This window comes from Zonotrichia albicollis, chromosome 8 (genome assembly GCF_047830755.1).
Source record: "Zonotrichia albicollis isolate bZonAlb1 chromosome 8, bZonAlb1.hap1, whole genome shotgun sequence".
NCBI classification, from domain to species: Eukaryota; Metazoa; Chordata; class Aves; order Passeriformes; family Passerellidae; genus Zonotrichia; species Zonotrichia albicollis.
Window position 1 is genome coordinate 30,144,821 of NC_133826.1, and position 23,630 is coordinate 30,168,450.

Below are 23,630 nucleotides of genomic sequence, written 5' to 3' on the forward strand. Positions count from 1 at the left end.
GAGCTCAGTGCCCTGTGTGGGTACCAGGGGAGCTCAGTGCCCTGTGCTGGGTACCAGGGACAGCAGCTGCTCTGTGCCCTCGCTGCCCCAGGGCTCTCCAGCCTTGTTCTGTCCTTTCCCAGCAATGTCCCCTCCTGTCACCCCAGGGCCATCCTGTTTGGTCATTCCTCATTTCATCAGAGCCTCACAGATGTTCTACTCAAGAACAGTGTTTGAAGCAGATAATGGTGAGGATTTTAAGGCTGCCTGGGGAAAAGCTCTTGCAGAGGGTAGAATTTGCTGCAAGAAAATTAGAAAGGCTGTGAGCAGTGACCTCCACACCTGGGATGAGATTGTTCTGCTTCTCTGGCACTGGCAGGTCAGAAGGGAGGGGTGAGGATGAAAGCCAGGCTGTGCTGAGAGCCAGCTGATTCTAATCTTGCTCTTGCTCTTTTCCTTAATATGCATGTTCTGTGCCTTTTTCTCTTACCCCATTTTATTAAGATAATTTTGTGTATGAGTCATTTTATTGTATCTTGGCCTTTTGTTTTAGATCTCCCCCTCTCCCTGTGATTTTTGGGTTATTTTTTGGTTTTTTCCTAGGCGACCTCCACCAGCTGTTGCAGGAAGATCATCCTAACACACACATTTCTTTTGTGTTACATGCAGTGTCTTTTTTATTTTTTTTTTAATCCAAAATTACCTTTAATTTGCACTAGCCTATTTGTAAATGAAAGATTTTATTTTCAGATGTCAATGATAAGCCTGGATGTAAAGAAAATAAAATTCTGACTACAAAAGGAGTGTGTCCTGTGTTTCTATTGAAGGGTTTACTCCCTCTTCTCACACAGAGACATTCTTACCCTGTGGGAGAAATTACCTGGGCTCTGTGGAGCCTCCTACCCTCCATGGCTGTGGAGGGAGGGATGGATGGACATTCTGCTGGAGTTCCAGCTCTTCTGAATGCATTCAGCACCAGCATTGCTCCATACAAATGGCTTTGGCTTAGCATGGGCGGGAAGAAGAGCCAGCAGAGCTCCAAACATGTCCAGTGCAGCAGCAGCAGCACCTGGCTGAGCGGAAACTCGAAGGAGAAGATTGCAGCAGTCTCCAGACAGTCCCTAGACTGATTAATCTGCACAATTATAAATAAATTGCAGCTGTTCTGACCATTTTCTTCAAGCTAAGCCTCTGAATTCCTTGCAAGCCAACCTCACTGGAGCATCTGAGCTCAAGCAGCTGGAAGGAGCTACCTCTGGGATTCCAAATGTGTCCATCCCTGTGGGAAAGAGAAAATCTGGGATTTAGATGATGTGCTTGTTTTGGGTGCCAGAGAAGTCTGTGAAGGGGCAGTCTGAGAAGGGGGGAACTGATGGGTTTAAGTGGCTGTTTTCCCTCAGCATGGGATCACTCTGTGTGTGCAGAAGGTGACAGCCAGCCTCAGCTTGTTTTCCAGCCTGGTCTGACACAGCTTTGCTGAATCTGGGCAGTTTCTCTTGTTGCAGCTGATTGAGGTCCTGCTGACCTCCAAAATATCCAGGGAGCTGCTGTAGCACCTGCATGAGCTGGTAAATAGCAAGCACTGAGTTTGCTCAAAATATAAGCCCAGAAAAATGTGGACTTACAGACATTTTTCCTTCTTCTCACTTAGACTTGGTCTTTTGGTAGAGTAGAACAGAGAAACAGCAACAGTGTGGTAAAAAGTGTGGGAAACCCCAAACCCTGCTCAATACCTTTGGAACTGCATGTGCTAAACTGGGAATTGCTGGGACTGGGGCAGGTGCTTCCCAGTACCCTGAGACAGGGAGAAAAGAGAGACCTAGAGCTGCAGGAAAACAACTGGAAAACAGCTGGATCTGCAGTTCCAGCAAAACAACTGTCCCAAGAATGGAGGAGCTGAGGGTGGCTGCAGCTCTCACCTGTGCTGAGGCAGAAACCCCTCAGCAGAGTTCAGAATTGAGCATTGCAGAAGCAACAGTGTTTGTACTGGGGAGCTCTTGAGGAGCTTCTGCCCATGCCTCAGGTAAAAGGGAAGGAGGATGGACTGAACTTTACAAGCTGCTTTTTCTCCAGGTTGTTCAAAAAATCTGTTCTGTGCCGGGGGAAGCTCTCCCTGCAGTCCCTCTGAGCTACAGCATGGTACCAACAGCAGATTAAAGGTGGATGATATTTTATCTCAATGGCCTGGCCACAGCACCCAGCCAGGAGCTGCTGCTGAGCTCCCAGCTGCTGCTGGAAGGCACAAACTGGTTTCTTGGGGCATTTTATGGTGCAAAATCCTCCACACAAATCTTTACCTTCTTAAGAAATATTGTTGAAAATAGGACTCCAGATTCTACAGGTTTGTGGCAGCCAGTTCTAAAATCTCTTCAGTAGAAATGCACAGGAGCTGGGAAACCTTGGCACAGTGGAAACAGGCATAGTGAGCTGGGAAACCCTGGCACATTCTTCAACATGGGCTCACAGGGTGGCTCTCTGAAGAAGCTGTTTCACCTCACTGTGCTGTCTGCAGCTGCCCTGGTGCTGTGGCAAGGGCAGGAGGACAAGGGTGGCATTACAGGATGGGTTAGGACCAAAATCCTGGTTTGGTTTCCTGATCAAAGAGCCCAGCTTTGTTGTTCACAGGCTTCCCAGCCCCCAGAGAGCACGGTGTGGGTGGCTGCCCTGGCCTTTCCCTGCAGCAAAGCTGGAGATGGATGCATGGAGGTTCCAGCTGGCACGTGTCAGCAGCTCCCCCAGGAGCAAGGCTGATCCACAGCCACTCACATTTGGCCAGCTTCAAATCAAAATAAAGTCCCATGGAAGGACTGATCTCAGTGGAGTGAACCTTTAGGGAAAGAAACTTGGAATGCAAAAGAACATTTAACCCCTCAGGGTTGGTTGATAAAGTGTTTGTGGCATCAACAGCCAGGAGCCACTTCTTGGGTCTCAGGGGGGCTTTGCTCAGGGAGCAGATGCCCAAAGGGCATCCAGCTTTACTGGGCCAGTGTAGAGTTATGGCCAAACCCTGCTCTGCAGAGGATGTTCTGACCTCAGGCATGCAGACATACCAATAATGGCCGTTTATACAGCAGCTTAAATAGCAGCAGCCCTGCAGAGCACGTGTCCTCAGGAGAAGGTCAGGGAAGTCCCAGGGAAACCCTGCCTGCCCTTTGTGTTTCCTCCTCTCCTCTCCCTGGCTCTCTTCTGCATTCCTCCTCCCTTCAGGTCCCTTTGTGCATCCAGGCTGGGGATTTGGTTTCCATTTCCCAGGGTAGGGTGGGCAGGGTGTGTGGGCAGCTGAGCCTTTCCCCAGGGGCAAGGACTGAGGCTGTTCCAGTCCAATCCTAGAATTCTGTGGCTGGTTCTAAGGAGGTGAAGGGAAGGATGGGGCAGAGCAGAGAGGTCTAGGTGGGACACATTCTGCATCCCCTGGAGCTGGGGATGGAGCCTGGATCTGCACAGGTCCCTGGTTAGGCTGAGGGCAGGGTGGCAGCCTGTGCCCATCTCCACCACCTGAAATGTCTGAGTGGTTAATGCCTGCAGTTTTCCTAACCCACAGCTGCTTCTGACAGTGTGAATTTGGGAAAGGTGCTTTGTGGGGAAGGATTTCCCCCTGGAGGAGTGGGTGAACAGAAACTCTGCTTTCCTGCAGCCTCTCTGTGATAGCCAGGGGCCAAGCAGATGAGATTTGGTTTAGTTCTGATTTACATTCCAGCCTTGCCCCTGTTTGGGATGGCAGCATTACACTGGCATTAGCCCAGTGTCAGATGGACATCGGGGTCACCGAGCAGCTTTCTGGGAACCCCCTGTGAAAAAAGAGCTAAAAAATGTCATGGTGACTCTGAGCATCTGGCCAGCTGTGCTCCCCGCGAGACCTGAGCACGGCCTCCAGACTCCTCCAGGTTTTAATTAAAAGCAAAATGAGATGTGGTCGTTACCACGACGACAGCAGCAACATTTAACACTTGGCAGGAGCAGTAACAAAGCGCTGGAGGTGTTGGGGACTCCGCCGGGGCTTGCTCATTTCCGAGAAAGGAGCGCCTGAAAAGCTCCGGCTCTCTGGGATGGGGGAGATCGAGCAGGAACTGCACTCTGCAGCTTTTCCCAAAGAGAAATTCCAAAACCACCGGGGCGGGGCCACATGCAGCTCCGGGAGATGGGGCTGGGGCAGTGTGGGCATCCCTTGGCTCCGGGGACAGGCATGGGGACAGGGGCAGGGCTGCCCATCCCGGCCCGGCCTCCAGCGGGACTCGTTTGCAGGGAGCGCCCTCTGTTGTGGTGGGAGCGCTGCCGGACAGACGGACACGGGACAGACGGACACCGGACAGGCGGGGGCGGGTGGGAGCTCCCGGGCCCTGGCATCCCCGCAGCAGCTGGGTGTGGGCCCATGGGGGCTGCGCTGAGCTCCATCCCTGTGCCTCGGGGTCGGGCCCTGCAGCAAGGCCGGATCTGCCTCTGGAAAGGGGTTGCAGGTGAGAGGAAGGCGTGATGCCCTCTCATACCCCCTCTCCTAAGGGATTTAGGGTAAGGGATTTAGGGTAACGTGGTGTCTGGCGGTGATGGCAGGCTATTCTGGCACTCACAAGAGCCAGAGGCAGCTGAGGAGGGCTCTGGCCTGTTCGTGCTCAGCCCTGCAGCTCCAGCGACCTCAGCAGGCCCTGCCCTGCCCTCCCAGGCAGTGCCCAGTCCCCCTGAGGGTCCTGGGGCTGACACTGCATGGGACACATCCCCTGTACCCCAGTGTGGGGCTGACAGTGTGGGACACGTCCCCTGTACCCCAGTGTGGGGCTGACACTGCATGGGACACATCCCCTGTACCCCAGTGTGGGGCTGACACTGCATGGGACACATCCCCTGTACCCCTGGGTCTGCATGGCCAGAGCCAACCCCTCCCCTGCCTGCATCCTTGCATGGCTCAGCTCCTTCCTCCACCACAGCCAGGGCTGGAAGCGGATCCTGGGGAACACAAGAGTGGCTGGTCCTTGTTGCCGTGTGAGACTTTATTGGCTCAGACCCCACAGGGCTGTCCCCAAACCAGGACCTTCCACTGTTCATGGCTACATGAGGAACCTGGAGAGATCCTCCTTGATCTCAGCCTCGTCCCAGGGCCCGTGGATGTTGTCCTTGAGCAGCTGCAGGCGGATGAGGCAGTAGGGGCACAGGCAGGAGATGGCGAGCAGCAGCGAGGCGAAGAGCACGGCGCCCACGCTGGACACGGTGGCCAGCGCCGCCAGCGCCGCCAGCGCAAAGAGCACCGTGACGGCCACGTAGCAGCGCGGCGTCCGCGCCTTCAGCTTCTTCTGCAGCATGGGCCACAGGGCGAACATCTGCATGGCGAAGGTCACCATGACGAAGGCGTGCAGGGCGCGCGGCAGGCGCGACGCCAGGCACACCGAGGCGAAGATGGCCATGTTGAGGGACAGCGTGCTGGACACGATGGCGGCGTTGGCGCCATAGTCGAAGAAGATGAGGTGTCCCAGGAGCATGAGGGCCGACATGGCGTAGATGGTGTCCGTGCTGATGGACTCGGTGAGCGTCTTAAGCACGGGCGAGAAGCCGTAGGTGAAGGCGGCGAACACCAGCGTGCTCTTGAGGTCGGCCCAGCGCGTCCGCCCGCTCGCCCAGCGCCCGGCCCCGCCGTCCACGGCGTCGAACAGGACATAACCGAGCAGGGAGGACACCAGCGCCGCTGCGAAAAGGCCCTGCGGGCTCAGCAGCCCCGCGTCCATGTACCACCAGGTGAGCACGAAGACGCAGACGCTGCACAGCTGCTGCACCACCGCTCCCGACTGGAACACCACGGCCTGGTACCGGTACTGCCGGGCGTGCACGTTCTTCCGCAGCTCCTCCAGGAACCGCTGGTCCACGTAGTTATCGGGGAAAGGCTGCCGCTCGTACAGCACCTTCTGCCACCGCCGCCCGGGCACCGGCTCCATGGCCCCGGCACGGCGGGGGCTCCGCGGGCCCGGGCCCGGTCCCGCCGCTGCCGGGGATGGCGCAAGGGACGCCGGGGCGCTCACGGGCGCCACCTGCCGGCCGGAACCGAGGGACACGGGCCGGAATCCCGGGACACGGGCCGGAGCCGCGGGCGGAACCGGGAGCCGGGGCCGGTACCAGGGCGCGCCCTCGGAGGGGTCACCCCAGCGGCCGCGCTCCCCGCTCCGTGTGAGCTTCAGCAGCCTCTGAGCTGGGTTCAGGGCACAGCGCAGCTCCGTGCTGGGATCTGCTCATCCCGAGGGCCGCAAGTCCCTGTCCCACTGCAGCTGCTGCCGGTGCGTGCTGGGGCTGTCTCGCTCCTGCCTGGCCCCGCAAGAGAGATGGAGGGATGCTCCTGCCTGTTCCCACACCCTGGCGAAGGGCTGAATCCCTGCAGCCCCCGAGGAGGGCACAGCCGCCGATGGGATTCAGCCAGGGCCTCTGTGCTTGGACATCCCGGTGCGTGCCCGGCCGTGCTGCTGACAGCGTGGCCCCAGCCCATGCTGCAAGCCCCACTCCCTGTCCCGGTCCAGCCAGGCACCTGCTTTTCTGGCCAAACCAGGCTCAGCAGGCAGCTCAGGAATGTGGGTGTGATGCTGCAGGGCGCCCTTCCCCTGCAGCTCCTGCCTGCTCACAGCTCTGCCCGAGAGAGGAGCAGGAGAGCAGGGCTGGAGAGGGGCAGCTCCGCAGGGACATCCATCTCTTGTGCTGCTGAAGGGACTCAGCGTGTGCAGCAAGGGGACAGAGGCACATTAAGGGAAGTTTCACAGTGTTTTCCCTACGTCTGTGTTTGCTTGTGCTCAGGTCAGAGCCTTGCCAGCCCCAGAGAGGTGCTTGCTGCTGAGGAGCTGCTTCATTTGGCCTCACCCGAGAGGCCTCGGCCCGGAGCAAGGCAGCCGCGAACAGGGCCTGGTTTGTGCTATGGGAAGGGCCCTCGTGGCCCCTCTCTCCGGTTGTTTTCACCCAGAGCCTGGACAGGAGACTCCCCAAACAGATCCCAGCTCCTCAGACACGTGTAGAGCAGCAGGAAACACCCACACTGCTGCTGTGCCTTTGGGGGGGCATCAGGCTGAGCCACGCCACAGTGACACCTCACAATGCCACCTCCCAGCCCCGTGTCACTTGCTGGGCAGGGCAGGAGCAGCTGCTCACCCTGGGCAGGTGCCCCCTGCCAAGGGGCAATGCCAGCAGTCTCCCAGCCAGGATGGAGCTGGACTCAGCTCCAGCTGCCCTCCCTGAAAGCCCCCAGCCCCAGCTTTGCACAGAGCCATGCACGTGCCTCCATGGGCACAAGGCAGCGCCCACAGGGACAGGGAGTGCTGCCAGCTCCTGGGATTGCTGGCATTGCCTCGGTGCCCAGCGCCTGGGAACTTGAGATTTTGAACGAAATGTCCTTCTCCCAAAGTCATGGAGTAAAGCTGGGGCATGCAAGAGGAAAGCTGGGAGGGCAGAGAGCCATTCCTGCTGCTCTGAAAAGTGCCACGACCACCACAGAAGAGGAATGCCACCTCCTGTGCTCTCACTGTGGGTGCTGGCAGCAGGTCAGCTGTCACCTGGCCTTGGCTCTCCTGCACATCTGTGATGCTCTGGGGACCAAGAAGAGCATGGGGCTGGAGCATGAGGCTGCTTCCACATGGTCAGGTCCACTTGGAAATCCCAGTGGAGAGAGCAGAGGTGATGGGTCTGACAGTGTTCACAGGGGTCTGAGGATGAGGGAAGAGATGAGGATCTGACTCCATATTTTAGAAGGCTGATTTATTATTTTATGATATATATTATATTTAAACTATACTAAAAGAATAGAAGAAAGGATTTCATCAGAAGGCTAGCTAAGAATAGAAAAAGAAAGAATGATAACAAAGGTTTGTGGCTCAGACTATCCGAGCCAGCTCACTGTGATTGGCCATTAATTAGAAACAACCACATGAGACCAATCACAGATCACCTGTTGCATTCCACAGCAGCAGATAATAAATGTTTACATTTTGTTCCTGAGGTCTCTCAGTTTCTCAGAAGGAAAAAATCCTAAGGAAAGGATTTTTCATAAAAGATGTCTGTGACAGATGGGTACTCTGTGTGCCCTTTCAGATCTGTGCTGTGGGGCAGCAGAGTGCCTTTGGAGGCAGGGAGAGGGGGAGGCTGGGGCTGGTCAGTGGCTCAGAGCACTCCTGAGCCACGCTGGGTGATGCCAGCAAAGCCAAACCCTTGGGGACAGCCTGGAATCCCCATGGGTGCCCACCTGGATCTCTCTGGCATTGGCTCTGCAGCCCTGGCAATGCCAGCCCAGGGCCTGGCACCCACCTGGTGCTCGGGGGACCCCAGTGACGAAGCAGCTGCCATGCTGTGCTGTCCCTGTGTCCCTGGGAGGGGACAGCGTGTGACTGCCACGTGTGGTGGCGCCGCCCACGGTGCAAAGGACAGCTCAGCGCTGCCCAGGTGGCCCAGACTTTGCCGCAGGGCGGTGACTGTCAGGGACAGTGAGTGTCCTGCCTGCACAGCTGTTCTGCCAGGACCTGCCACGGGACCCGCCACGTCACTGCCACCAGCCAGCCCTGCTGCTCAGAGGGGACCTTGTGCCATGGAGTCATCCCCCAGCCCTCCTGGGAGCTCTCCTGGCAGGATAAGCAGTAGCTAAGGTCAAGAATACAAAAGTCCTTTGTGAGCATCGAAATTCCCACTGTGGGTTCTGTGCCACAGGACCTCCCTCTCCTCACAGTTCGGTGTCCCCAAGTGCCACTGGAGAGGCTGGGGGGTGGTGAGGGCTCTGAGCCCCTCTGCTGAGAGGCAGGGTGAGGAGCTGGGTGCCACGGCCCTACAAACTCTGAGTGTGCTGGGGCTTGGCAAAGGGACCCCACTGCAGATTTGTTCCGAGTCTGCTCCTCTGAGTGTTGGAATTCACTGCTGAGGTTGTCTGGAGGGAAGGTGGGAAAGGTGACAGGCTGGGACTGAAACAGCTGGGATTGGTGTGAACCTACACTGGAGATGTTTAAATATCAAAGTATGGCAGGCACTGCTCAGGGCTGCCTCCGGGTGTGTGTTCCCTTTGGGATGGGACCATCACCCGTGCTGCAGAAAGAGGACTCCAAATAACTGGGCAGCACACTCTGCTGAGGGGCTGAGCCTGCATGGATGAGGATGGGTCCTGTGCCTCTCCCTGTGCCCCAGACAGGGCTCCTCCCCTGTGTCACCCCCAGGAGTGACAGGGCACAGCTATGGATCCCTGGGCCTCATTGCTCTGCCAAGCCATCCCCCAGCCTTCCCTCTGACCCTGGAGCCAAACCCTCCCTGCACAGGAATGTTGCTCAGGGAGGGGGGAGGCTGGCACAGCTCCAGCTGCTGCATTTTTCCATGCCCAGAGATGTCTCCTGCCTTACAAGGCCCCATGGCACAGGCTGTGCCTGCTCTCCTGCAGTCCCCTATGTAAGGATTGTTTGGATTCAGGGACTGGGCTGAGCCCTGGGGGGATACTGGGGCAGACAGGGCTGGGATTGCCTGCCCATGGTGCTGCTCCCTTTCCTGGGTGCAGGTCACATTTCCTGAGCTGAGCTGAGGGGGTACCGAGGCTGCTGGAGAAACCTGCTCAGGGCTGGCAGGGCAATCCAGGAAAAGGGGATTGGGCCTGAGAAGCCCACAATGGACTGATAGATACCAGGGCAAGGTTTGGGATTTGCTGAGCCTGTTGCAGGGGGAGCAGGATGGGAAGGCTGAGGATGTGGGGCAGGAGAGATGAGCTGTGGAAAGCCACGTGCTGCAGGGATGTGACCTCTGGAATGCACAGCACAGCACGTGGGGGGCTGTGAAACTGAGCTGCCTCACTCCTGGCATTCCCTGCCGGTCAGCACAGATCCCTCTGGCAAAACAGCCTCCCCAGCACCCACTGAGGGCTCTGCAAAAGGGACAAGCCAGCCCAGCCCAGCCCAGGGCCTGCCAGCTCCAGGGCAGTGGGGCAGCAGGGCCTGTTTTGCAGGGAAACTCCATCAGCTGCCACCTAGTAAAGATGTTTTTGATTTTAAATCTTATTTAGAAAAAGAAAACCCCTAGGAAACTACAGCCAAAAATGACACCAGCAATGAGCTCTGGCAATTGCAGGGTGCTCCAGGGTGGGATGAGTCCAAACTTCAGCTGCTCAGGTAAGCTCAGCTCAACTTTCAGCTGTATGTGGCCCATCTCTAGCACAGAGATGCAGGGAGGAAACCAAACCTTGGAAATAAAATAATAAAACTGGCTGTGGGACCCGAGCATGGGTTGTCATGGAAGCTGGCAGGTGAAAACTGAGATTTGGGAACAAGGAGGGTCCTATGGTGCACGTGGTGTCTCCAAGACCTGTTCTGTAAATGGGGAGGGGGATATTGGATGAAACCCTGTATGCAAACACTGCTGGTTTTTCTAGGAAGTGGGGAAAAACTTGCTGTGCACGGGTCAAAAAGAGTTTGCAACTCCCTGTTCCAGCCTGGTGTGCTGCGAGAGAATCCTCCCCTATGCTCCCCTTCCCATTTGCCTAGTAAAGAAGTAAAGAAGCTTTTGTTCAAGCTTTTGTTCATGGCCTCAGCCTGGAAACACAGAGATTTCCCAGGAGATCTCCACACCAGGAGCCCTCCCTGCCCTTTTCCCTGGAGCTCCAGGCAGGAGCCATGTGCTGAGTAAGGGCTGAGGAAATTTTCAGCCCTGCAGTGCTTCTCCCTGCCCCAAACCACAGGGAGGGGTCCCTGAGCAGTGACACTCCTGCTGCCACCACCCCCTACCCCTCTGCCTGTTTTTAAATACCTGGCAAGGAGGGGATGGAGCCAGGTGGGAATTCAGTTCATTTCAGCAGGGAGGGGATGGAGCCAGGTGGGAATTCAGTTCATTTCAGCAGTGGGCAGAAAGGGGAAGGGAGGCAGCTGAGCCTGTGGGGCTCCCTGTGTGTGCCCGGTGAGCCCTTTGGGATGAGGATCCCCAGCGCTGGAATCCAGCAGAGGTGCTGGTGCTCCTGGGTGGGCTGTGCCACCCTGCCATGCTCCTGGCACTGCTGCCCAGGGCTCTGAGCCCCCTCCAGCCCAGGGATGTGTGTCTCAGGTCTGGGTTTGGCTGAGGAAGCCATGGAAACCTTGCCCTGCGCTGCTGGAGCAGGTGCTGGACATCCCCCATAGAGGAGCCCAGCCCTGGGCTGCCCCGGGTGCTTTCCCAGCCCTTCCTCCCACCCCAGGGGCAGTGGGAAGAGGGAAGGGGAAGCTTCAGCCCACGCTGTCCTCTCAGAAATTAAGGCTAAAAGAGCTTCACACTTGCATTGTGAAGTTTGGCCGTTTCTCAGTTTCAGCAGTGAAATTTGATTTTTCTTTTCCCAAGGGGTTCAGACAGCAGGTGCTGTCTGACACCCACCATGGTGGGTTCACCCCACTGCAAGCCCCCACACCACATTTCCATCACGAGAGCAAGAATTCACTTGGATTCTCTGTGTCCCAGCTGTCAGCAGCCTTTGGAGCTTCCCCATTCCACCAGCCCCCCCAGATGGCAAGGGAAGCTCCCCAGTGGCTGAGCTCTTTGTGCTCTCCAGCTCCAGAGCTCTGCATTGGTGTCACAGCATTGCCAGGGTGCTGCTCAGGTTGTGCCTGGAACACCTCCCGGGATTTCAGCCAGTGTGGGATTGGAATCAAAGCCATGTCCCCTTCTGGGAGCGCAGAGGCACAGCCCGTGTGCCACAGGAGTTTGCTGAGTGATGAAAGAGCAATCACCTGCTCAGCTGGAGTGGGCGTTGCTCCTGTTGGATTTTCCAAAGAAAATTATCCCAACCTTTATTTTTTGTACAGCCTTCCTTTCGGCACAAATCGCCTGTGAGAAACGCCGATCACTTGTTTTGAAAATTTTGAAAGTTGAATAGTAATAAAATGGTTATAAAAATAGTAATACAATTAGAGTAATAATAATTTGGACAATTTGAATTAGGACAATATGACAATAGAGATAAAAGAGTTACAGACATCCAGGTACCTTTTTTGGGCAGCATGAACCTGAAAAAGGACCCACGTTAACAGAGGATTAACCCTTAAAAACAACAGCCTGTTGCATATTCATACACCTCATCCATGATGCATAAATTCCATTCAAACACAGGATTCTGTCAGGCCAGTGTCAGCTTCTTCCTCTGAATCCTGACAGCGTCTTCAAGGCAGGAAGAAGTTCATTTCTTCTGATAATGGGGCAATAAATTCTCTTTCTCTGACAGATTTAGGTGTCCTGTGGCTGCTATCTCACTGTGAGCCCTTTCTTTAAAAAAAAAGTATCTTACATAGCATCGTTTCTATTTTATTAATTTTTATAACCTAAAACTATATTCAACACAGTACTTAAAAGAATTAATACAGCATTACTTCCTAACCCAACACATATAATATTCATTTGAATATTTGCCAAAAGCCAATCATAAAACACGTGCATTTTTCACACTGTCGAAGATATAAAAGAAATTGAGGTGTTTTAAAAAAAGTTTTGTGCTGTTTTGCTGGATTCTCTCCTGCAAGTGGTTAACAGTTCATGTGAAGTCAGAGGAAGGTCTCTGGAGCAATGTTGCAATTTACAGCTTTTCCTTGACCAAGTAAGAAACAGTCAGGAAATTAAACAGGAAATTGTGTCTGGAAGGAACAAAAGTTGTGTTGTCAGAACCTGCTTATGAAAGATTTCGTTTATTTTAACCAGTAAGGAGCCAAGATCAATAGTCAGAAGAGGAAGGAGTTTGTGTGAATTAAATCACACATGAAAAAAAAAAAAAAAGAGAGAGAAAAAAAGGCAACACTTGGGAAAACAAGCAGCCTTTGTAAAGAGCAGATAGGGATGAATGGCAGAGAAGGCTTTGCCACTGCAGAGGTGGGGACATCAGGACCCTGCCTGGCTGGGGACTGCTTCAAAGGGGCTTTTCCTGCAGGATCCCAGCTCTGTGAAGCCTTCCCTGAAATGATGTGTCAGCTCTTAGGCTGTGTTTGGTCTAAGCTGTGCTCACTCCTAACGGGATCACACAGCACTGGGAGCTGTGCCAGGAGGGAGCAGCCCCATGGGCTGAGCCAGTGTGCCTTCAGAGCCTTCTCCAGGTCGGGGAGGCTGCAGGAATTCCTGTCCCTGGAATGGAGACAGGCCCAGCCTTACCCCATGGCAACACTGAGGCCTAGAGCTGGCCGTGCTCAGCAATGGGTTAATGAATGTTTACCAGCTCTTCCAGCAGCCACATCAGCAGGTGTTTGAATTTCCAGCGCTTCATGGATGGATGCTCTGCTCCTGGCCAAGCCCAACAGGTACTTTGTGGCCAGGGCTGTGTGTTGGGATGGGCAAACGCCCTGAGGCACCCCCAGCCCGGCGGGGAGAGGCGCTCCCGGACCCGGCTCCAACAGCAGCGGGAAAAATCAGAGGAAGAACGGACACAAAGACTTTACAAAGGTTTCCACTTCTGGCTGACTCCATTCACGGCATCCCCAAGCGCGTTAATGAACCCTGAGCAGGCTCCGTGCACAGAGCGCTCAGGTGACCCGGCCTGCGGGAATGTCCTGCATGGGACATGTCCGGGGCCAGACCACGAGGTTGGAGCTGCCTCATGGCAGCTGCTGTTGCTGCCGTGATTCACCCCTGGCTGCGGGCTGAGCTGGCTCTCCCTGGTCAGAGTCCGGCCATGTGCACGTTTCCACCGTGGCTCCTGCCTCACCCCCGCTCCCCGCACGGCTCCCGGGCTGTGCTATGCTGCTCCCCCTGCTCGTCTCACGGAGAGCCCCAGTCCTGAGGGTGGTTTTGGCCGGAGTGAGCCGCAGGGAAGGCTTTCCTGCCTCGGTGTGGAGGGGCAGCTTTTACCCACAGAACAGCCGGGCTGTTCTGCTACCGGCGCGGTGCCGGGGAGGCTCCTCGCTACTATCCTACATCCCACCCGGCCTGTTCTCCCTGAGCGCCTCCCACGATGGAAATAAATGTGGGCTGAAACATCTCAGGAGCGCCCACGAGCCCGGGGTGAAGCCGAGCCCCGCTGCCCCTCACGGACCCCGCTGCCCCTCAGGGGCCCCTCAGAGCGACGGAAAATGGCGGCCGTAGACCCGCGCGTCAGCCCTATCCAGCCCGGAACTACAACTCCCGGCAGCCCCCGCGCGGCTCTCCCGCTGCGGGCCTCAGCGCTCGGCAGCCCTCAGGGAAGCCTGATCAAAATAAAAACCAAATAATTAAGTGATGTCACGTGGGTGCGCCGGTTCTTGAAATGCCCCTGGAAACGGAGGCAGCGGCGCGCATAAGGCGCCTCGCGGCCGGTGGTTTGACCACCAGCCATCGTTTATCACTATGGCGATTTCCCTTTAACGGCTTGTTTGCCGCAGCCACCTCCCAGAGCGGGGTCCTTGGAGGGGCGGGGAGAGACGAGCCCACTGGCCAATCGGCGGGGCGGGGAGGCGGGGCCAGCCGGCGGAACGCTCAGCCCATTGGCTGGCGGCGCGCAGCGGGTGACGCGCATCCTTCCAGCTCAGCGCGTGAGGCGGTGGAAGGGGCGGGGCGGGGGGCCCGGCCCGGCGGGCAGTAACGGCCGCGCGCGCGGGGAGGGGCCGTGCGCAACAACGGCCGATCCCCCTCAGCGCCGCCGCCGCTGCCGCCGCTGCCCGCGGGAGGAGGATGCGCCGCCTCGGCCCGGCCGCTCCAGCCACACCGGCCAGACCATGAGGGAGCCGCCCCGCCGGCCCCTGGCGCTGGGCTCCTGCCTCCTGCTCTGCGCCCTGCTCTGGTGAGTGCCGGCCTCTCCGCCGCGCTGGGAGCGCTCCCTGGGCGGGCTGCGGGCAGCCGGGGGGTGCGGCAGTCGGAGGGGAGCTGTGGAGAGGCTCCGGTGCAGCCCCAGCCCGGGCAGGGACACACCTGGGGCGGGTGACACGGGAGCGCGCCCGGGTGCGTTCTGAGAGGAACCTCAGAGTCGCTGGAACGGGAGGAACTCCGCGGCCTGCCCGGGATGGTGAGCGGTGCCCGGGCTGGGTTCCCTGTCAGTGACACCCTGGGGAAGGTGAGCGGTGCCGGGCTGGGTTCCCTGGCAGTGACACCCTGGGGAAGGTGAGCGGTGCCGGGATGGGTTCTGGGGAAGGTGAGCGGTGCCGGGCTGGGTTCCTGTGCAGTGACACCCTGGGGAAGGTGAGCGGTGTCGGGATGGGTTCCTGTGCAGTGACACCCTGGGGAAGGTGAGTGGTGCCAGGCTGGGTTCTGGGGCAGTGACACCCTGGGGATGGGGACAGCCCTCGGGAGGGCCATTCCCGCTGCCAGGAGCGGCAGCGGCAGGTGAGGGCTGACCCCACACACACCGAGGGTCAGAGTTAGGTGTGTGTTGTTGTCTCTGTGCTTTCACCACAGGCATCCTTGCATTTCCAGTTTCAGGCTGAGCTTTTGCACTCTCATGTGGAATATCATGGTGCTTTATTCTTGGAATCCTTTCTCTGAGTCTGTTAAGTTAAGCCAAATGAACCCTCTTACTTTTGCATTGATTATGCCTTTGACAGCGTTTTTACAGTGATTACCTGAACTGTACTTTGTTCCAGCATCCCCTGTTTGCTTTCTTTTCAAACTTCCTTTAAGAGATGACATCCAACAGAACACAAATATTAGTAGAATGTATTTCTGTATGGTAAGTTCCAACCTTCTTAAACTTTGGCCCTCTTTGAACTTGGTGAGTCACTGTTTGAGAACTGATAGCCTGCTTGAACAGCAAACTGCAAATATTGCAAATGGAGCAGCCACACTCTGGTGTATTACTACAGCAGATTGTTCAGATAGTCTGCTTAAATAAAGAGATCATCCTGAGGGTCTGGCTGGTCCCACAGCTGGGTGAAGAGCCCAGGCACCTCTGTTTTACACAATCAGTTACAAATCTGCTGCTGCTGCTTGTGTTTCTGTGTTTGGACAGTCCTGAAGCAGCTTTGGTTCGTGTCATCACATTCTGGGCTTTGGAGACAAAAGCACAGCTTGAAAACTTGGTTGCTGTGTTTACATTTAGCAAAATGTAAAACAAAAAAACTTCCTGGCCATGTGGGTTTCATCAGGTGAGCTGTGAGCCTCAGGAACTGTCTCCAGACAGCTTTGCTTTGATTTTGCTCTTTGGGCAGTGAAGTTCTGGCAGGAGGTTGTAGTTGTACAGCTAGGAGTCCTGTTAGGAAAGCACTTTGGAGTGCCTTGAGGGCTGACAATCTGTTCCTGCTTTCAGGTAATTTATAAGTGGAAGAGGATTTTAGCCTAATGATCAATAGGTGGGCAGGTTGATTTTTTTCTTGCTGTATTCTTAGTCTGCTGTTTCACCAGGACTTGATTTAGTGAAAAACTCAGCTTTTTTTCAGGATAATTCCATATTAAAGAAGGAATGTCACGTTCAGCTATCTTGTTGGAGTAATGTTCTGTAAATCTCTGCCAACCTCTGTGTTCCCCTTTGCTGTGGGTAGGAGGAGGATGGAGCTGCTCTTTTTGCTGCCCTTCAAAGGGGATTGCTCTTTCAGGCAGTGCCTGAGCTGATCTCAGAGCTTGCAGTGGAGTGCCCCAATGCAAAACTCTAAAAGAGAGTTGAGAAAAGCAGCCTGCTCACTGCCTGCCTTGGCTTAGGAGCCACTGGATTCATTTAAGTGTTGAGGGATGCAGCTCCAGTGTGCTGGACTGCTGTTCAAGCATGGATTCACAATGGAGAGTTTGAGAGTTGGCTTTGGGAGTGATTTAATTTCACAGCCATGTCAGAGTTGTAACTAGAAAATCTTGGAAGTCTCTTGGTTCTTGCATTGTTGGTGGAGTACAGAAGTTGATAAGTTGTGATTTATGTAATTTTTTACTATAAAGAAAATCAGCACCTTTGTTCACTTCAGCAGTTAAGAAATTTCCAATAGCAAATGGAAGAATTTTGTTATAAATGTTGGCTTTTTAAATTTAGTTGTTTTGAGATGTAATTTTCAAAGGACTTTGTGCTAGTAAGAAAGAAATTTTTATCCTTATAGGTGTCAACAGATGAACCCCAAAACCAGGGAAAAACCCATGAGACAAAACAGCTGCTCAAAGAACACTTGGGGCTGTTTGGACTTCTTGCCCTTTTTTTTTTAACCTGGGCTTTAATTTCTTTCTGAGTAGTTGTTGCTTCTTCCCTTGAACCTAAGCTTGAAATGGGAATTTTCAAAATCTCTCCTGTTGCATTTTCAAGCTCACCTAAGAGAGTTGGTTCAGTGGGGAAATACTGATTAGTAAGGATCAAGTGGAGGGAAAAAAACTGATTTGAACTGGAAGATGTCATCCTGGGCATTGGAAGTGTGGCAGTGTTTTAGGAGAGGCACAGAGAAGCACAAGAGTGAGTAGGGGGTTGTTTGCCAAACTGTGCCTTTTCAGTGAAGGGGATGTGATGCTCTTTGGGTCAGTTATCAGCATTTGAGGTTTTCTGAAGCTCTGACAGCCCTGAGCCAACAGGATTGTTCCAAGTGTCAAAGGAACAGAATGGCTTTGGGGAAATCCTCCTGCTGGAGGGATGTAGTGCTCAAAAATAATGGGCATCTGTGCAGTTTGGGGCCTCCTGTGTGCCTGACAAATGTCTGCTGTGGTCCTGAATTCCTTAATGCTCCGCTTAATCCCTTTGTGTGCATGATAATGTAAAAAATACATTTCAAACTTGCAGGGTTTGGAGCTTTGTGCCTCTATCCAGAGCTGAGTGAGTGGAGGGGGTTTAGAAGCCTGTGGGATAGCAGGACTCTGTGAGGTGAGAGCAGCTGTGGTGGCTGTTGGAAGAGTGACCTGTATAAATTATTCTGACATCAGCTTTTCCTGCCATAAGCTGCACTTCCAAAGTTTAATTGGGAGTTTAATAAAGAAATCATGCATCCAGTAATTTCTCTTTCTATCCCAGAAAGTTCATTGCCATATCCTGACCTACTTAGCTTTTATTAACTCTGCTGCTTGGGTTTACAGCTGGGAGTGAAAGGAGGATGGGGGTCAGGATCCTTCAGCTGTTACTCTGTGAGTATCCTGCACCAGGAAATGCCTTGTGCCAAAGTGGTTTAGCAGCAAGATGTGCTGGTTTTGATGGCAAAGCCTGGCCTAGGAGCTCTGAGTGAAATCCACCATGAGAGTGTACCCTGAAAATTGCAAAGGTGGGTTTGGGTCAATGGCACAGCCAGGAGTGAAACTTGGGTTACCAAGTACAGGATACTGGGTTTTATTCACCCCTGTTAATTATGTGTGGGTTTTAATGGTAGATATTTCTAGTTTGGCTTTGCATTCTCAGTCCTGACTGGGCTGTGGCAGCACCAGCAGGTTCAGTGTGTGCTGCTGCTGCTGCTCACAGGTGAGAGCTGTGCAAACCACACCAGGGGTCTCACATGGGGCTTTTGCTGATTGAACCTTCATTTGCCTCATTCCTGACTTGTGGCTCACACCTAGAGCTCTCCTCTGTTAATAGCACACAGGTGTGAGTGAGAGCTTTGTGTTCCAGTGTGCCTCATTCATGTGCCCCTTACCACTGGAATCCTATTTTTGGTTTTTTTTCATGACTGCCCTCATGATCTGGATAGGACTACACAAGTAACTTCTGCAGAAGTTCAGAATTTTATCTGCTGATTCTCCTCTTGAGTACTTAAATCTTTTCAAAAGGCTGATACTAAAACAAAGAGTGTGTGCATTTTCTAGCAGGAAGAAATGAAATGATTTGAGCACTGATACAATCAGAACTGTTGTTGCAGGCATCTGATTTCAGAGTGGAAAGTGTGTTCCTAGGTGTGGAGTATCCTGTTGGGAAGGGTCTTTGCTCTGTGGTTAAGGTTGGGACAAAAGCTGCCCTGGAGCTCTTGGACTCCTACAAATGAAAATCAAATGTGCCCAGTGAAGGTTGTACATGCCAGCAGGGGCTCAAGGGCTTGGCTCAATCAATTATTGAATATTTTGCCTTCTAAAATGATTTGGAAATCGGTGAACTGCTTTCATGCAGTATCTTCTGAAAGATTTGTCCTAGAAACTTCAAGTTAGTTTGTTTGTTATGCAAATGGTGTACTGAGGTGGCCTCTGCCATCACGAGGTGTCTGTGTTGGGGAAGGAGACCTTGCCTGTTGCAGTGCAATGTCTGCCTTGAGCACTTCATTTGAACTCTTGCTGCAATGTCTTTCTCTGAGCTGCTGTTAGCTCTTTTTCACTTTGATGTTCTTGCTGTGTCTTGTACAGAGATGTTTTTTTCTTGTCTTTAGTTTTCATTAGGGATCCAGCTTTTGGGAAGTTCTGTGCCTTTTTCAAGGAGAGGACATGCAGTGTCTTTTAAAGTTCACTCTGGAGAGGATGTGCATGAAAATTTTAGCCAAAACCAGGTTAACCTAGGACTGTAAATCTGAAAGCTTCCTTAATTCTTACTGGAAATAACTGGTGTAACAGACTGGTCCCACGAATGACAAACTGGATTGGAATATTAGCAAAAGGTTCTGACAGTTCAAAAATCAGCTCAGGTGCACAAAGGAATGGCAATGACTTGGCTTGGCTGGGTGTTGAAATGGCAATCAAGATAATGCTGAAATCCCTTAGAGATAAGAAGCCCATTAAAAATACATCCTACATGTCTGGGATAGGATATCTGGGATACATGTCTGTGGTTCCCATCATGGTTTTTTTGTGGATTTTTTTTTTCTTCACCAAACTCTTGCATCACAGAAAATAACTAGAGTTTGAGAATGCAGGGAGCTTCTGTAATCCTCCTTCAGTATTGCAGAAGTGTGTTCCAGAGAAACACCAGGAACTGCCTGTTCCTCTGGGTGCTTCCAGAGGGGGTTGTGACATCTGCCCTGCTTTCAGTGCCTCAAGTAGGGCACCTGGATACTCCTTTTGAGGAAGAGGAGCTTTGTGTCAGTGTTACACTGGAGCAGAGTCTGTGAAGGTGCTGTTATCTCTCCCAGGAGAGAATGGGAGTAACCCTTGGAGCAAGGAATGAAGTTGGCTTCTGTTGTTTAACCTGGGAGAACAGTGGACAGTCAAAAGCAAATATTGTGTTGCACTCTGTCTTCTTGGGTTGGCTATCTGAGCATTCCTTGGCTCAGAGCTGACTTTCTTCCCCCCTCAGGACTTACTGGAATGTCTCCATAATCTCCAGAGCAGAGCAGAGGGTGCAGATTCCCGTGTGGCTCAAGGGGGGATGCAGTAAATCAGTTCAGTCTGATAAAGGATCTGCTGCTCCTGGAAGCTCCTTTTGCAAGCTGTGCATGCTGATGATTTAAATGCTTTCAGTATTTAAAATGCTGAAAGCCCTATTTGAAACCAAAGGTTGGAATCTCATTGTATGCAGCTGTGAAATTCAGTATGGTCAGAAGAATCTTTGTGCTCAGCTCCTCTGAATAAGTGAAATAACTGTATGGAGAGCACATTCTTTGCAAAGTGTGGGCAAGCTATTAAAAACTTAATTGCAAAATACCACAGATTGGTAAAGGATTTGCAAAAAAAGCTCCAATTTCAGCTATTTTGGTCTTGAGTTTTTTTTTTTTGAGCATGTGAATCTAGTTAGTGGTAGGAAATGAGGTGATACCAGTGATGCTTAGTCTAGATCTGTACTTTTAGTTTGCAGCTTTTTCCTCCCTTACAGATCCATCCTAACTTTCAAAATTATCTTAGTAACACATGCTGCTCTTCTGTGGTAATAAATGGCTTCTAAATGAATAGTGTTGTTTTCTTTGTTGGGGTTTTCTTACTTGTATTGAAGAAGATTAATGGTTCTTCTCTGCATTTATCAAGCTGTGTTTCCACTTCACCTGCAGAAATGAGTGTTGTGTCTGGGGAGGTTCAGTGTCTTGCAAGTGGCTTTTCTCCTGTGGCTGCTTGAAATAATGTCCTGCTCTTCATTTTCCACGACATTTCCTTTGTTCTGCAGGCTCTCAAATCCAAGTGCTCCTGGCTGAGGTGTTGGGAGGGAAAGCTTGATCCCATGAAGTTGCTGGGGAGAGAGGAGGTTCCCTGTTTGCCCTGTGCTGCCAGGCAGGTTGCTGCTGACTGCAGAGCTTGCTTGTGGATGTGCTGAGCCCCTCATTCCTGCAGAGCCTTTTCCCTTTGTCAGTCAGCACTCCCAGACCTGCAGGACTTGCTCACAGCTAAAGGTGTTTGGTTTTGCCCCTTCCCTTCCCTTCCCTTCCCTTCCCTTCCCTTCCCTTCCCTTCCCTTCCCTTCCCTTCCCTTCCCTTCCCTTCCCTTCCCTTCCCTTCCCTTCCCTTCCCTTCCCTTCCCTTCCCTTCCCTTCCCTTCCCTTCCCTTCCCTTCCCTTCCCTTCCCTTCCCTTCCCTTCCCTTCCCTTCCCTTCCCTTCCCTTCCCTTCCCTTCCCTTCCCTTCCCTTCCCTTCCCTTCCCTTCCCTTCCCTTCCCTTCCCTTCCCTTCCCTTCCCTTCCCTTCCCTTCCCTTCCCTTCCCTTCCCTTCCCTTCCCTTCCCTTCCCTTCCCTTCCCTTCCCTTCCCTTCCCTTCCCTTCCCTTCCCTTCCCTTCCCTTCCCTTCCCTTTTATAATTTCAGGCTTGTTAATCTGAACTCACTTACTCTGTAATGAAGGTGATGTTCAGCAAACACAGCCTGCTCTGCTGGCTCCAACCCCTCCTCTGCAATGATCTGTCAGTGTTTTGAGTATGGAATTGTCCCCTGGCAGGGACAGTGGCATCTTCTTTCCCCTCTGAGCTGCCGGGCACTGGCACAGCTGCACTGTGGCATCTGTCCCAGGGAGGGCTTGGAATTGCTGCACTGGTGATAAATTCCTTTTCTTTTCCCTTTGCTTCAGATTCCTCTGGCTTGCAGGTGCCAAATGTAAACTGTTCTGAACTGCTTCGCTCTGCAGTGTCCAGAAATAGGTCTTGTTTTGGGAGAATCTATGAAATTTATAATTTTGGGGGCAGATGTGTTTGAACTGAAGCTGTGTGTCACTGTTGTATGCAGTCTTTGGAAAGGAAAGCTTAAACTCTTTCTCTCTGATCAAGCTGTGGAAAAACTCCTCTTACCTTCATATTTTGAATTTTTTTTTAGCTGTGAGTTGTATGATTAATTTTTCTTACCAGTTAGTTATTTTCTACTTGATTTTTATGCCTGTCAGAACAGTTATCCATAGCTTCACCATCTCTGGTAGTTCTCTGCACAATTACTTGAAGAGTTTCAGCCAAATCAGAAGTGCATGGCCTTTCACATGAAACTACACTGCAATTTCAAAACCACCTGCACTTATGAATTTCAGTGTGTTCCTTTTCAAAGGCAGAACGTTCATCAGCAGGGCATGGGCAATTTGTGCAGCAGTGAGTGTAGTGAACCATCCAACCATTTCTGCTTCAGTGGGCACCCACAGTGTGAGCCTGCCCTGAGCAGAGTAAAGATTCCCCCACCCACCCCTGCTGCTTTGTCTGAGCTTGCAGCCTTTCTTTTGGCTTTGTGCACATCAAGCTGGAAAGTTGGTGGTGCTATTAGAGAAAATAGCTTTTAAACTGCATTAATGATAGGACAAAGAGTCATGCTTAAGCTGCTTTGTTCTTGATGAGGTTTAATAGCAGGTGGTGTTTTGAGTCATGCTTACAAAAATGGAACTATTGAAAACTTGAGTATCCACGTAAGTCAGCAGCTGTGGGTTAAGTGTTTGGAACAATCTCTTCATCTGAAGATCTACCTTGTACCTGAGGCTGTCTCTGGGGACTGATCTGATCTCGCTGGGGCATTGGGTCTGCTCAGTTCTGAGTCAGCACTCAGATCCCACTCCTGGCTCCCAAGGCAGGGACAGACACGTTATTGTGTGCACAAACTGCTCTGCTTCCACTGCAGCTCACTTCAGCTCAAGGGGAATTTTGCTCTCTGTAAACTACCACTTGGTTTCCTTGTTGGGGTTTTTTTCCTGGTTATTTTTATTGTGAGCTCTATCCTTTCAGCTAAAGAAGCCTGTTGAATTAATATGCAAAATGTTAGAAGTCAGAGGGAAAAAGCCTACTGCTGGTGGTGTTGATAAGGTTGTTAACTTGACTTCTCCCAGCGTGGCTGGTGTCTCACGATTCTGTGTTCTGAGTGCTCTGTGTGATGAGTGATGCATCCTGTGAGCTGCATGCTGTGCTGCAGGAGGGATCAGGCTTTCCTGTGGGTGCTTGCACACACACACACACAAAAAATGAGGTCTCAGTCCCCTCCCTAGCTTGGAGGGCTTTTGGGAGACTTGAGGCATCTTGTTGGAGTTGGGGAGTAGACCTAGAAGAATTTTGGAAAAGAAGTCAGACAGACATTGGACGCAGATCATGTCAGAGTAACTTAAATCTGAGCTGCCAGCCTGCATTCTTCTAAAATCTGTGTCTGTGACCTGATAAAGCCTGATTTCTTGCATGAAATCTCTCAATAGGTGAAGGTAAGAAATACATGCCTTCTGTGCTTTTTTGTGCATTTGTGAGGGTAGACCTTGTGTTTTAAAATTCACAGCCATTGAAATGTTTCCTTTTCTGCCCCTGCTGTTCTGTGCAGCTCCCCCAAGGTGCCCCCCAGAGTGGAAGTGAAATGGGAAGCAAATGCCTGTGCCTGAGTAATGAAGGAGTGGGATGATGCTCTGTAATATTTCATGTTTTGGTGTATTTTTGTGAAGTACCAGGGAGTCCTTGTATCTCTAAAGAGATGTACTGGAGTTAACAGCTTGGGAATTTCACCATGAAATGATTGAAACCCCTTTTCAGAAATACAAATGACTCAAAGTATTTGCATAACTAATTTTTCCAAGTGAGAGCTAGGTAATAAAGCCA

General features: G+C 52.5%; 2 protein-coding genes across 5 annotated transcripts in view; one reads left to right on the forward strand and one right to left on the reverse strand.

Annotated features, from left to right (window-relative positions):
- Positions 1-4,940: 4,940 nt before the first annotated feature.
- Positions 4,941-5,993, reverse strand: PIGC (phosphatidylinositol glycan anchor biosynthesis class C). Its single transcript, XM_074546464.1, has one exon. The coding sequence runs from the start codon at positions 5,895-5,897 to the stop codon at positions 5,019-5,021; it is 879 nt and encodes a 292-aa protein (XP_074402565.1). The 5' UTR covers positions 5,898-5,993; the 3' UTR covers positions 4,941-5,018.
- Positions 5,994-14,259: 8,266 nt separating this feature from the next.
- Positions 14,260-23,630, forward strand: part of SUCO (SUN domain containing ossification factor) — a 38,951-nt gene continuing 29,580 nt past the window's right edge. For all 4 annotated transcript variants that reach the window (XM_074546466.1, XM_074546467.1, XM_074546468.1 and 1 more), the window contains exon 1: positions 14,260-14,653. In XM_074546466.1, the coding sequence (XP_074402567.1) occupies positions 14,589-14,653 (65 nt within the window). In that variant the 5' untranslated portion in view covers positions 14,260-14,588. The remainder of the gene's footprint in view (positions 14,654-23,630) is intronic.